The sequence below is a fragment of the Rhinolophus sinicus genome, linkage group LG09 (assembly GCF_036562045.2).
Source record: "Rhinolophus sinicus isolate RSC01 linkage group LG09, ASM3656204v1, whole genome shotgun sequence".
In the NCBI taxonomy this organism is placed as follows: domain Eukaryota; kingdom Metazoa; phylum Chordata; class Mammalia; order Chiroptera; family Rhinolophidae; genus Rhinolophus; species Rhinolophus sinicus.
The window spans coordinates 94972892-94988193 of NC_133758.1; the positions used below are offsets into that span (position 1 = coordinate 94972892).

Sequence of the window (15302 nt, forward strand, 5' to 3'; positions counted from 1 at the left end):
GCCTTCCTGCTCCTAAACGTTTATTCTCATTTCTTTCAAATGTTCTCTATGTTTCATTAAGCTCCATGATTGGAAAATAGACTTAAATTCCTACATCCCACAATTTTTAAGAGTTGCTCCTTGCAGAGCTATAAGGATTCACCATTGACGACAAGGAGTATCCCTTTCAAGAGAGGGTCTCCATGTTCTTTCTGTACGTTCTGCCCTTAAACATTTTCTACCTTTCCTCGTCAGGCCACAGGACATCGCTGATTGCAAACAGTCAGGGAGTGCAGAGGGATGCAAAGAGATCAGAGTGAGACTATGATCTCAGTGGTCTCTTCGTTTGAACTTCTTTACCTGAACTACCCCTCGAGGTGGGACCACCCCTCTGAAACAACAAAATGGAACAATCCACCCAATAAAAATGACCAACTGGGTCTTTCACTGCGGTTTGTCCTGAAGAAGACAATATTCTGACCCCTCCACTCTCTTCATCCCCTGCTTCAGTCCAGGGTTGTCTTTTAAAAATCAGGGATGATTTCCACATTCAATACAGGGATGTGGTATGCGGTGCCCCACGGATTTTAGTTACAATACAATGGTGATCAGTGTGGAGATGCTGGCCTTTCTCAGTAACCTTGAGCCAGAACCTCAAAATCTTCCTGTCTGATTCTTGACCTCTGAACTTCCTTCCACGGGCTCTTCTGCATAGGCGCAGACTCTAACTGTTAATGGGTATATTGGTACATTATTAATTACATCAACTTTCTTCAAAGGTGGTCCTAAAAACATTCAGGCTCATTTAAATAATTTTAAATTTTGCTTTAAAGTTGTAAAAAAAATAACTGGAGCCAATTATTTAGATGATTGTGGTTTTTTCTCTCTCTCTTCTGTTTTCAATAATAAGTAGATTCACACATGTGACTCATGTAACTCAAGCTTGTGCAGTAAGGTAGTAGAGACATTTTGATATATTATTGGGTAAATGTAAATTGCTTAGACTCAGAATCCCAAATTAAGATAAGCAAGACAGTGCTGGCGCCACTGAGGTGTACTCTTTAAGTAGCCTAGAGGGAAGGTGGATTAAATAGTATTAACCTATTGAAAGTGAAAGTGTAAGCAATTTCGCCTCATAGTTTCTAAAGGAATGTACCTATACATCATGGAAGGCTTTTAGAACTTTCAGACACAGGAAACCAGTTTCATATCTTAGAAACTTAATTTATGGTAATTTTAGTAGCATCAATCCAAAACTCATAAATCCAAATGTGAAATGCTTGATAGTATGGAAAGGAAAAAAAGACAGTTAAAAATAAGATTGCTTCCTTCGAAACTTTAAGAGCAAGGAAAAAAAAAAAGTAAATAATAAAGATGAACTGCCTTAAGTGAATAATAATAAAGATGAAATGCCTTTCAAATTATTTAATTCTATTTATGTTTTAAGTTAATTTAGACAGAGGCTGAGCTTAATAGCCTAGTTTTCAGACTTGTTGTCACTTATGTTTTACTTTACGATGAAAGGAATGTTGAACCATACTAAGCATATTGGTTTTTAGTATTGAGACATCTTAATAAGTAATGTAATAGTAGTAAATCCAAATTGGGTGTTTTGTTCAGCTGAAGCTAGAAGGTTTTTGTTGTTGTTATTGTTGTTGTTGTTTTTAACTTACATAAAGATGTTACTTAACTAAACACTAGGAGAAAAAGCCAAGAAAAGAAATAGTAATGCTCTCAGAGGGAAAAGAAAATATGAAGGGTATACCAGAAATAAATGCCACTGAAAGATGTCGGTGCATTTTCCATTAACATCATATGCAAAGGCAGACTCTACTCCCAGCAGCTATAATGTATGATAGGGTTACGGTGTGTCAGATGTGATTCTCCAGGATAGTAACCACAGAACAGACTTCTGCACTAAAGAATTTGTGACTTTTTCTCCCTCTTAAATTCTCATTAAAAACAATTGTGTTTGCTTTTATATCCTTCAAGGGTGTCCTTTTCTTTTTCTGGCTCAAACTACAATGCATGATCCCCGTGGATCGTTTTAAATCTGTCCTTATTATTGATTAATATACATCCATTCTATTCCCTGTCCTGTAGCTATAATTATTTGTTACTGCTTTAAATTCCTTCTCTTTGGAGCTTAACATTCAAACCACTTTTGTCCTTACTTAGAAATCTTGAAAAATATCCATTTCATTTATTCCTCTAATTTCCCCCAATGCATATGTATATATCCTTTCTTTTAAAGTTCTTTGTTGCTCCTGGCTCTACATTTTCTTTTCTATTTTTAAAAGATTTTTATTAAAATATAGCTGACATGCAATATTATGTTAGTTTCATGTGTGCATCATAGTTATTCAACAGTAGCTACCTAGCACTATACATAGTTATTACCCTATTATTGCTTATATTCCCTGTGCCTTACTTTACATCCCCATGATTATTTTTAAATACCAATTTGTATTTCTTAATCCCTTTACCCTTTTCACCCTACCTCCAACACCCCCTTCCATCTATCACCCCAATAGATCTACTACCCATATGACACCATACATAGTTAATACAATATTATTGACTATATTCCTATGCTATACCCTACATCCAATGACTGCTTTGTAACAACCTATTTGTACTTCTTAATCCCTTCCCCATTCTCATTCACACCAACCCCCTCCCATCTGGGAACCATCAAAATGTCTTCTGTTTCTATTAAAATCAGACCCGGTCTTATTTTAATAGAATATAAGACCTAATATAATATAATATAATATAATATAATACCGGGTCTTACATTAATTTTTGCTCCAAAAGATGCATTAAAGCTGATGGTCCAGCTAGGTCTTATTTTCCGAGAAACACTGTATGAGTTTGTTTCTGTCTCATTTGTTTATTTTGTTACTTAGAGTCCACTTATAAGTGAAATGATATGACATTTGTCTTTAGCTATCTGACTTACTACACTCAGGACAATACCCTCTAGGTCTATACATGTTGTCACAGGTGGCAAGATTTCATTCTTTTTTATGGCTGAGTAATATTCCATTGTTTATATTTACCACCTCTTCTTTAGTCTTTCATCCATTCAGGGACACCCAGGTTGCCTTTATATCTTGGCTATTGTAAATAATACTGCAATGAACATATGGATGAGGATGTCCCTGTGAAGCAGTGTTTTGGGCTTCTTCAGATAAATACCCAGAAGTGGGATTATCAGGCCCTTCTTTGTCTTTCGTTATAGCCTTTGATTTAAAGTCTATTTTGTCTGGTATGAGTATTGCTACCCAGCTTTTTGTTTGTTTGTTTGTTTGTTTGTTTCCATTTTCATGAAATATCTTCTTCCATCCCTTTACTTCCAGTCTGTGTGTGTCTATCTGAAGTGAGTCTCTTGTAGGCAGCATATGTATGGGTCTTGTTTTCCTATCCATTCAGCCCTCCATCTTTTAATTGGAGCATTGAATCCATTTACATTGAAAGTAATTGTTGATAGATGTGTACTTATTGCCACTTTATTATTCATATATTTTTTATTCATCTTAAATAAGTCCCTCTAAGATTCCTTGTAACTCATTTGGTGGTGATGGACTCCTTTAGCTTTTTCTTGTCTGGGATGCTCTTTATCTGTCCTTCCATTCTAAATGATAGCTGTGTTGGGTAGAGTTATCTTGGTTGTAGGTCCTAACTTTTCATCATTTTGAATATTTCCTGCCAATCCCTTCTTGCCTGTAAAGTTTCTGTTGAAAAATCAGTTGATAGTATTGTGGGAGCTCCCTTGTAGGCCACTAATGGGCTTTTCTCTTGCTCCTTTTAAGACTCTTTCTTTGTCTTTAATCTTTGGCATTTCAATTTTGATGTGTCTTGACGTGGGTCTCTTTGGGTACATCTTGTTTGGGACTCTCTATGCTTCCTGGTGGGAATATCCATTTCCTTCACCAGATTAGGGAAGTTTTCTGTAATTATTTCTTTAAATAGGTTTTCAGTCCCTTGCTTTCTCTCTTCTCCTCTGGTAACCCTATGATGTGAATGTTGGTATGCTTCATATTGTCCCAGAGGCCCCTTAAACTGTCCTCATTTTTTGGAATTATTTTTTCTTTTTGCTGTTTGGATTGGGTGTTTTCTGCTACCTTGTCTTCACTGATTCAGTTCTCCACTTCATCTAATGTACCATTGATTCTTTGTAATGTATTCTTCATTTCCATTATTGTATTCTTTGTTTCTGACTGATTCATTTTTATGTTTTATCTCCATTTTTATGTTTCCTGTCTCTGTTGAAGTTCTCTCTGAGGTCATTGAGCGTCCTTATAACCCGTGTTTTGAACTCTGCCTCTGGTAGATATTGCTTGTCTCCTTTTGTTTCATTCTTTTTCTGGAGCTTTGTTCTGTTCTTTTATTTGGGATATGTTTCTTTGTCTCCCCATTTTGGCTGTCTCCCTGTGTTTCTTTCTGTGTATTAGGTAAGGCTGCAATGTCTCCAAGTTTTAGTAGAATGGCCTTATGTAGTAGTTGTACCATGGGGTGCAGTCTTCCAGGTCACCTGAGCCACACACTCCAGGTGTGTCCCTTGTGTGGGTTGTGTGTGTACTCCTGTTGTAGTTGAACCTTGGTTGCTCTTTGTACATCATTGAGTTGCAGGGGAGGGAGATTGACCCTTGGGCTCATTGGTTGTGAGGTACATTTTCTTTTACGCATTTTTTCAGTCTTAAAACGTTCTTTTTTCATTGTGGTTTTATTTCATATTTATTATTTATTTATTTATTTATATGTTTCAGGTGTACAAAACAACATAATGATTAGACATTTACACCCCTCTCAAAGTGATAACCCCCCCAAGTCTACTACCCCTCTGACATCATACATAGTTATTACAATACCATTGACTATATTCCCTACAGTCTTAAAACTTTTGTTTATGATGCACCAGGTGTCTTCCATTGCCTGCTTTAAATTCCTCTAAAACTCATGATTTCCACAAGGAATAGCTGTATATAATGATTTTATTGACCGTAAAAGTTTGTATTTATACAACAAATATCATAATGTTTTATTACCTACAGAGAAAACATTCAGATGATTAACTTTTTCAGTTTTTATCTAAATAGTTTGTTGTCTTTTAAGCATGCCCCCCCAATTCCTTAGGTTTGCAAACAGTTCCTTATAAATATTAGTCAGTTTTCTGGGTTTCTAATGCTTAATATTTTCATGGTTTTATCAAGCCTGTTTGTATTTTGTAGCCAAATGATACAGCAGTACCCCTAAATTTAACATGTACTTTAAAAGAGCCTCATTGTTGAGAGTGATGTAGTTGTACAATATCTGTAGCTCTTTCTGCTGCTGCCATCTAGTGGTTCTCCTCACTAGCTGTATATTCCAGAAGTATCTTTTAGAAATTACATGTATGCAGAATCAAATAGCTAAAGATATCTAACTAGAACTTATAAGGTGGTGTTTTTTTTCACATTGTATTGGAAAAACCCTGTTTGATATTATCTGAGGAAGAATAGGGAAAATGTGTTACCGGTTCCGTGAACATAAAACCCTCACAACTTGTAATTGAGTGTTCTTTAAAATGTCCTATATACTGAAGCCTAAGGGATGTGACATCAGAATTTCCAGGAGCTCTTCTACACCCACATGCCTCCCACCTCCACCCACTGTATGAGCCAGCATGGTTCAATAGGTGTCCCTGGCCAGAGGTAGCTATCCACACCGGCTCGGCTCTACCCCTGCTGAGACCTGAAGCTGCTACTGACCTTTACATATTCTGAACTATGCACAATGGTGTGAAGTGGGAGAAAAAAACTGTTAGAACAGAGTACCACACCTCTGTCCTTCTCCACACAGGCAACCTGTGACCTGTGAGACTGGAAGAAGAGAACCAAGAGAATGAATACTTTAATATAGAGCAGCATCAAGACCCCTCATAAAGCTATTATCTAGTTCTTTCTTTACTAATTAATTTATGGACGTGTTAAATGTTTTCTCATTTGTGGCAGATTTCGGTTGATGATATGTCTCCAGCACCTAGCACAGTTCCTAGTAGATAGAAAGCACTCAGAAAGTATTTGTTGCATGAATGAATTTAACAAATAGGAAAAGTAAGTGCTGCTCTGAATAAGTAAGGGTTTGGTGAGGCTGTTGGTTTGATCTATGAAGCAGAGCTTTACATGTCCTTGTGTTTTATATTAATCATGTAATTTTTCATATTTTTTCAAGTGACAAGTGAAACTAATTTTGAAATCTGACATCTTAATTTTAATTCTTTCTTTGCAGCTCTCTACCAAAACCCTTTTTGCCAATATAACCTGTACCGTTTATATATAATCTATCACCTTCCAGGAGTAGAGGTGCTTGACCGAAATCGTAAGCACACCTCTTTCTTGCAGACACATATTTGAGAGACAGTCTTATAACCCAGTGGTTTAGAAATGTTGAATATCTGTGAAAATAATTTTCTTAGTAAATGAAAGTTTTAAAATTATTTTTGAAATTCTTGCTCTATGAAATTTGTTCTACTTTAGGGATTTATGCCTTTTGACCACTCTAATTCAGCATGAGAATAGGTCTCCTTCTGGTACTGATTTTGGCATGTAATGTGTTGAATGCCAAATCATTGAATCCCTGGTACCTTAATTTCTTATTTCATCAAAAATGAGAGCATTGGACTAAATTTCTTAAGGTCTATTTAAGTTTTAAAAATCATATTCTTTAAAATTCTCTCTCTCTCTCTCTCTCTCTCTCTCTCTCTCCATATATATATATATATATATATATATATATATATATATATATATATATATATATATGAATCAGTAAGTCTGATTCATATAAGCCATAAAAACAATCAACTTCAGTGCATTACATTTTACATTTTTGGAGGACTGTTTTACTTCCAAGTGATTTATTACCCAATCTATCCACTTGTCTTTCTATCTCTAGGTTTGAACATTCTTAATAATGTATTATTGAGTACCTTCTTAGTGAGGATATATTAAAACCTAAGTTTATACCTCCTCCTCCTCACAACCTTGAGGAAATGAGATGTATCATAGTTGTGATTTAAGTCCTCCATGGTGAGGTGTCAGAAAGAGTCTGTGAGGCATTAGGATTGATCTGTGTCTGTGACCTGAGGGGCATATATTGAGTACTTGTAAGATTATGGAAGTAACTGAGACAGCCCTTCTTAAATTCGTTTTGACAGAATGATACATAATTCAAATAAATACATTTTTGAATGGGTTCAATTCTGTTTTGAATCACTCTGATTATTTATAATGCTATGCAATAACATTACTTTTTGCGTTGATCAGAAGTTACAGAAAAAGAAAGAAGATCAATGATTACCATTTTTAACCACAACAAGGCTCATATTGTTCAATCAATATCATTTGGAAGAAAAATAGATGCCTCATGGGATCTTAGATCACCATTTAAGCAAAAACGAGCCCAGAGAGTACCTCCAGGTATTTTGAAAAAAGAAAAAATGTGAAATAAAAACTTATCAAACTTTTTGGTAATTTGATAATGACTGCAACAATTTATAATAAGCTAAGTACCTACATAGTGAAATAAGTATTTTCAATTTTATTAGTCTAATGAAAATGACATGCAATTATATATACGTGTGTGAGTGTATATATAAATTGGGTAATAATAATGAGATGTTACATTAAAGTCCTTACCCCAGTACCTAGCAAAATATAAAGGGATCAGTAAATAAGCTATAGTTGTTATTATACTACTATCACTGGAGTATTTTGCCAATTAAGGCTGTACATTTTTAATAATATGGAGCAAATATTAAGAAGACAAAAGATTGTTTGCCATTTTTCCTCCCAGGAAAAAGCACTGTTAATATCTTGGTCATTATATACAAGTATAACTTGAATATCTTCAGATGCTTCATTAATTGGAATTAATTTCTTGTATGTAACAGAAATCCAGCTACAGTGACTTAAGCAAGTAGAGGTTTATTTTTCTCACATAGTAAAGGGTACAAAGGTAGGGTGTCCAGGGTTAGTGTAAAGTTCATTGATGTCATCAGTTTTCAGGAATACACCTATATTTTGTTCTGCTATTGTTAGTGTGTTTTATGGTTACAATGTGGCTGCTGTACCATCAGGTGTCACAAAGAAGGATTTAAAAAAGATACAAAGACAAAAGCTTTTTCCACATGACACTGCAAACGTGTTCAAAAATGAAAATACATTCTAGAATAGATTTTCTAGAAGCAAAGGGAAAAATATTAAGTTGGAAAATAATTTTGAAGGAATTACCCAGAATGCAACAGAGAAAGCAAGAGACAGAAAGTATTAATTAGCTGTTGAAACAAGGAGACATTAGAAAGATATGGTACAATATTTGTTTAGTAATCCTGAAGGAAAATAATACAGAAATTGGACAGAAGGTGATGTTTCAAGTAATGATGGCTGGGAATTTTCCAAAATTGATAAATGATATGAATCTTTAAATTCACCAAAATTAATCCAAAGTCATAAAAGACATAACAACAAAAATCCATACCAAAGGCAAAATAATCTTAAAATAGAAAGAAAATGTAAATTAACCTACAAAAGTATAATTTATAGATTCACAACGAACTCCCCAACTGCAATTATGGAAGTCAGAAGACAATAATCTACTACCTTTAAAATGCTAAGGAAAAGTAATAGTCAACCAAGAATTCTACAACTAGCTAAGTTATTATTTAAGAATAAGCACAAGAAGAAAAAAAATCAAGACTTTTTCCTTAACTTTTTATTGTGAAATTTTTCTAACATAGAAAAAGTTGAAAGAATATTAAGCACCTGTATATGCCCATTCAATAATAATATTCTGCTATATTTGCCACCCTCGATATGAGGCTTTGCCTAATATAAATTGGAAAACATAAAATATTGCTGAACAATTTAAATACTTCAGTAGCTGACATCATGACATTTCACTCCTAAATAATTTAGCCTGTAAATTTTAAAATGACATTCTCCTCTATAGCCACAATTCCATTATCACACCTAAGAAAAATAACTTGTTTATATTATTGAATATTTAACCCATATTCAAATGATCCCAGTTGTTCCAAGATGGCTTCCATAGTTGCTTGTCAACCCAGAATCCAGTCAATATTCATAATTATGTTTGGTTGTTATGGCTCCTTTAATCTCTTTTAACTTATAATAGATGCCCAAATTGCTTCCATGGCTTTTTGAAGGGACCGGGCCAATTATATTGTAGAATGCCTCAATTTGTATGAATATTTCCACAAAGTGTCGTTAAACTTGTTCTTTTATTCCTGTATGTTCCATAGAATAGAAGTAATGTCTGGAGGACATGTTCTGGATGCAGAAGAGTATAGAGTAGGGGAGTGGTACTCAAAGTGTGGTCCCCAAACCAGCAGCAGCAGCAGCAGCAGCATCGCTTAGTAATTTGTTATAAATACCAATTCTTGCCCCAAACATGATCTACCACATAAAAACTCAAAGGTGGGACCCAGGAAGCTATGTTTTAACAAGCCTTTCAGGTGATTTTGTGCATCCTCTAGTGAGAGGACAACCATGGTGGAGGCAAAAGCGCAAGCTTTGGGATCAGATTCCCCTGGGTTTAAACACAGGCTTTGCTAGCAAGTACACGTTTTATTTTGGACATTCATTTGCTTCAGCTTTCTGATTTTTAAAACAGGGATAATATCTTCCTCTGGCTTTTAGGATGCTTACTATGTAAAACATTGCAACACCTGATCTGACACATTATGAACTGCATGAAAAGTTGAATTGTTCTATCAGTCGTCCACTGCCTTGATTTTTCTTTTACTTCATCTAACAGCTGATGTCCAAACTGAATGTGACTGGATTGTTGGGGAAAAGCCATTCTGTGGTAGAAAAGGAATTTCTGGATAGAACATCTTCACTTTCAAAAAGAGCTAATGCACCCAATAACAAGCAATAAAAGGCCGGTCCCCAGGTGTTTCTCAGAGCTATAATTATTACAGGTGTGAGGAGGACAGCTGGTCACTGCCTTTAGTGCTTTACTTTTCTTTTGTGGAAACAGATTGCTTTTTCATGTCATGTCAAACCTCCAAAAAAAAAAAAAAACAGACTAAGAAAGAATAGGGAGAGTATGTTATTGCATTGGGAAGTTTTTCTTCTTAATTTACTTTCTGATTTATAGATATAAGACTATATATAGTCTTCCTAAAAATTGGCAGCACAACTCTACTCAATCTACTCGTATTCTAAAAACCAAACATTTATAATGAAACTATTAAATAGAATGAAACCATTATGTAAGTTTTAAAACTGTGTCCCTTATAATTTAGTTTCTATATTTATTTTGATATAAATCATATCTTCTTATGACATGCATATTTAGGACTCTGAATTCTTTTACTGGAAAGAGAATATACTTGGAAATGTTTATAGGCAATTGTAACACCACATTTTGACTTTATTATCCTTAACCCTACACTGATACAGAAACCTGTCATACTTCAAATAGTTAGAAAAGCAAGGTCAATTTAAAGTTTCTTCAAATCCCAGCTTTCTGTCCCTGTCAAAGAGGTGTGGTTAAAAGGCATATACCTATTTCCATTAATGTCTTTGGTTCTTATTGCTTGATAACCAATATTCTCAGAACCAAAAACTCTTTGGGTTTTCATATGACTTTAAGGAAAAAGACATTTGCAGATTTCACACCAACTACCTAAATTGGAAAGCCATTAAGGGTTACTTAAAATAAATGAAAATATCAATAAACTTTTAAAATGTCTACCAGTGGTCCAAAAGTGGAACTGTTGGATTTCCATCATGTTTGCTTTTCTCCCCCTAACAAGACAGAACTGCAGGTGCTGAGATCAGGCTGAGGGATAGTATCCCAGAGCCTGGATCTGGCAGCTGAGGCATGTACTACTCAGGCACAGAGAAGAAGGAAAACCAGGCAGACCATTCAACAAATGGCCGTTCACTATAGTGAGCCAATCCAGGTACAAGGCAACAGGACAGAATCCAGATAAAACAGAAAATTAAAAATTTTGAGCTAGGGGGAAGGCTCAGAAAGCCAGGCCTTGAAGACATTTGTGATTCTGGGCAGCAATGACACCAGACACACCCAGGAAAGTAAATACTAAGTGCTACTTATGCATGAAGGCTCAGATAGGTGACAGAGGTCAATGGGTCTGGAGAATGGTTGACAACTGAGAAAGGTATGCAGAATCAGAAGGATTTGTGAAGGCAAAAATCAGCAGTCAGCAAACCTTCCTTGTAGGCACTGTTTACATAGAAATCAATGACTGGGGCCCCTGAAGTTATGCTATGCAGTTGTCCTGGGCCAAAGACTATCTTATAAAAAAGACATCAAATGCAAAATAAAGTCCAGAGAGATTAAATATCTAAATGTAAATGAATTGAAAAGTGTTGGAAAAAATACCTTTATAATCCCGAGGTGAAGAAGGCCAGTCAAACCCTTACAACAAATCCCAGAGGCATAAAAATAAAATGTTGACAGATTTAACTACATAAAAATGAAAACCATTATATAATATAGGAACCAAATTGCAGACACAATTGGAAGAAATGTTTGTGGTATGCACAATAGGCAAAAGTTAATGGCCATTATGGTAAAGGGCTCCTATAAATTAATTTGAAAACGTCAAATAGAAAAAGTGACAAAAGCTGTGGACAAAACATTTATAGAAGGAAATGTGGTGTCGAATGATCAGCCTCACTAGTGAGCAAATAAATGCAAATTAAACGAGATACCTCTCAAAGGTGGAATTTTCATTCAGCAGGTAGGCAAAAGTTAAATGCGTTGGTGAAGATGAGGGCAGAAAAGAGAGCAACTTATGGATTCCTGACGGGGTGTAAACTGGTTCAACTTTCTTGGAAGACCACATGGCAATATGGCAGTATCCATCAACACGTAAAATGTGCAAACCATTCAGCACAGCAATTAAATGTGAAGGGTCTCTCCAACACAAGTATTTGCACACATATGAGACGAAGTATACGTATGAAGCTGCTCATTGAAACATTTTTTTGTAATAAAAAAAATGGTGGAAGCAATCTGGTCATTCATAGGAGAATGTTAAGTTATGGCATACTCATATAATGCAAACTATTGCATTACAGAATTGTTCCATGACATATTTTGAGTATGAAAAATACATCATGAAGAGTTATGATAAAATTGGAATTGTGTCAGTGAACAAATCTTTGTGTATATGTATGTGTGTGAATACACACATAGTGGACTGGAAGCATACATACAAAACTCTTAATAGTGATACTTCTGATAAGAGACACTGGAAAGGGAGATTTTACTTTTTTACTCTTATTTATATTCATTATAAGCAAAATGGTGCTTTTTGTCATTAAAAATGTAGTAAAAGAGTGCCTGGGGAAATCAGAAAGGGCATGGGAGACTTGGGTCAGCCACCTGTGGAGGGAAGGGTGCCATGAACTCCTCTAGTTAGGCAGAGGCTGTGTGCTCCCTGCTGCTTGTGGATTGGCAAAAGCTCACATGTGGGCTTTGGTGGCCTAACAGGTGCTGGTACATTCCATCTCTAGTCTGGCACTAGGCCTTCTGGAGAGGAATAAACAAAGCAGTGACAGTCTCTGGAAGACACCATAAGAAATCCAAGCTTTGAGGACTAGCCTTTGAGCTCCAAAGCTAGGGAAGATGTAGATTCTTGTGATCTAGGATTTGTTTATTCCATTTCTTTGAAGTTAATGCCAAGAATCCAAATGGTTTAAACTGACCTAAATATTTGTCCCCACTTGGTCTATTATTCCATTTATAGATACATGTGCCTATCTGAAAAAAAAGGATCAGTTTCTGCACATGAGACGCAATATCTTAATTATAAAAATTCCCACTTGGATTCCATTGGTAACTAAATTGATGAAGCATTCTGTTCTCAGAGTTTTGAGATGTGTCTTGTATTAAAGAATTGGCCTCAAAACCTAAGACAAACTTAAGGCACTATATCTAAGAGAAAATTTCAACTTGGGGTTAAGTGTCAAGGCTTTTCTGATGGATTGAACTATTCATCTAAACGCTTGCTTGAAAATCAGTTATGCTCTAGACTGTTTTCCTTTACAGCATTGTTCCATTGTTTTAAAATGCTGAATAAACATTTGAAGAATACTAATTTAGAAATGTATTTTTTTTAGATTTTGCATTTACGAATAATGTAGACAAGTAAGTGATTTTTTAAACTTTACTTGTAGTATCTGATTATTTCATAATTGTGTTCACCCCCTAAATTATTCCCACTTTCCCAAATAGATTTTAGTGAGTTAAAAAATCATTAACTCTTCAATAGGAAAAATTGCTATATCTTTCTGTGATAAATGAGTTCAAGCTATGTGTTCATATTTGACATATTTAAGTTTTTAATAGTATAACCTGCAATAAATGAAAGTGTGATTTGATGCACAAAAAAATAAAACTTAAGAATTATTAGCTATTACAAATGAGGGTCTTTACCTTCCTTGTTTACTGTCCTAAATATGCCCAGTGAGAGCAATTGTTAACATTTTATATTCACGGGAATTTATATTTTCAAAAGCAAATACTTCATTAAACCATGAAAAACATTTTAAATTCATGAATATTGATGAATTTAAAAACCATTGTTCTCTTTTAATTTTGCACTTAGGAATTTTTTCTTTGCATTCAGTGTTGAAAAATATTATCCCCAAGCCCATTTATAAAATATGGCATAATGTAGTAAAATAATAACTTTCCAATAAAATGTGTGTAAGATACTAATATGCATATGAGATCTAGAAATATTTTAATCATTTCATTTAACACTGGTTTAAAACATGAATGCATGAATGTGTGAGACCTAAACTGTAATAGCTGATCCCAAATATGGTCAAAACTCTATTTTTAAAATAAACTATGTATACAATAAAAACAGTGTTCCATATCCTGAAAATCACTTGTCAGTAGAGCCCAAAAGTTATTTGTTAGTGGTACTATACTACAAATAATGAAGAGAAATAGGATAATGAGTCATTTAAGTTAAAAATGAATTTTGGCCTAATTGATTTTTTTTCCTGACATAATTGCCACTTTTGTAGAATGGTGTTTGATGACCCAGAAGATGCTGTTTTTCTAAGGTCCATGAAGAGATCAGTGATGGCTATTACCTCTCTGAACTGGGATACAGTGCCAACACGAGAGGAAAAATACCTTGAAGAGAAAGGGACACAACCTGCTCAAATGCTCACGGTTATACTGAGATAACCCCTGGTATTTCTAGAAACCCTAGTGGTTTATCTGTATATTAAACTTTTCTGTGATTTAGCATATTACATATTTATTCTGTATTATTTGAAACATTTAAATATAAACAGAAACACCAATAATGTAAAATAATTCCTACATTTTATACTAAGATTTTGTTGAAGCAAAACATGTATATAGAAATGTACACAAACCATCACTACTCAAGTCAACAAATTTGCAAACATTGAAGACATTCATGTAACTAGTATCCTAGATCAAGAAATAGAGCATTACCAGCACTTTAAAAGCTTCCTGATTTCTAAACTATATATTAATTGTATCTGTTTTTGAAAAGCATATAAATGGAATCATAGAAGTTGAATTATTTTTTGTCTGGTTCTTTTACTCAACATTGTAAAATTCACCCATGTTGTTGCTAGTAGCAGTAATTCTATTGTTCTCATGCTGTAGAGTATCCCACTATACGACTATACCACAATGTATTTATCCAGTCTACTGCTTTTTTAAGTCTCACCTTTGGAGGTATTTGCCAGTTCTGTGTGTGGGCTAATGATCTGAGGTTGGCCTAGCCAGAAGAATTCTGCTGAAGGAAAGAGAAACCAGAACCGCTTTCGGCAGTTGCCTGGTATTTAGACACAAAACTGGACAGTGAAGGTAACTCAAACACATTGCTGGTTTTCTCCAGCTAAGTTGAAGAGTTAGATCAAAAGCTCATAAAAAGCAGAGTCAAGTTTCCCCCTATCTGATGATGCTTCAAACCACCACACTGTAACATAGACACATGGTAGAAGTGGGGCTGAAATCAGAACAGGCAAGAGATGAAAGCCCCAGAGGGAGTAGTGAACCGTCTCTGAGAATCTGCAATATCCTTTTACCTGTGGGCACCTGTGATTCTGGGCACAGCCAAAGTCTGAAATCCAGGTATGGTCCTTGGCAGAAGGTTGCAGCTGAGAGAAAGAAAAAGAGAGTTTGGCATTGTGGGTGAGTGGCTGATACCAGGGCAAGAATGATGGTGTGGCTTCCGAAGAGTAGGTCATAGAAAGAATTGAAATGTTCTTTTGCTTCCTCTC

General features: G+C 35.0%; 1 protein-coding gene across 1 annotated transcript in view; it reads left to right on the forward strand.

Moving 5' to 3' along the window:
• The window catches only part of LRRC72 (leucine rich repeat containing 72), a 39559-nt gene extending 24787 nt beyond the window's left edge, over positions 1-14772 (forward strand). Inside the window, exons 6-9 of the mRNA XM_019726564.2 lie at positions 6253-6342; positions 7290-7442; positions 13146-13173; positions 14064-14772. Coding sequence (XP_019582123.2) covers positions 6253-6342; positions 7290-7442; positions 13146-13173; positions 14064-14229 — 437 coding nt within the window. The 3' untranslated portion in view covers positions 14230-14772. The remainder of the gene's footprint in view (positions 1-6252; positions 6343-7289; positions 7443-13145; positions 13174-14063) is intronic.
• Positions 14773-15302: the final 530 nt, after the last annotated feature.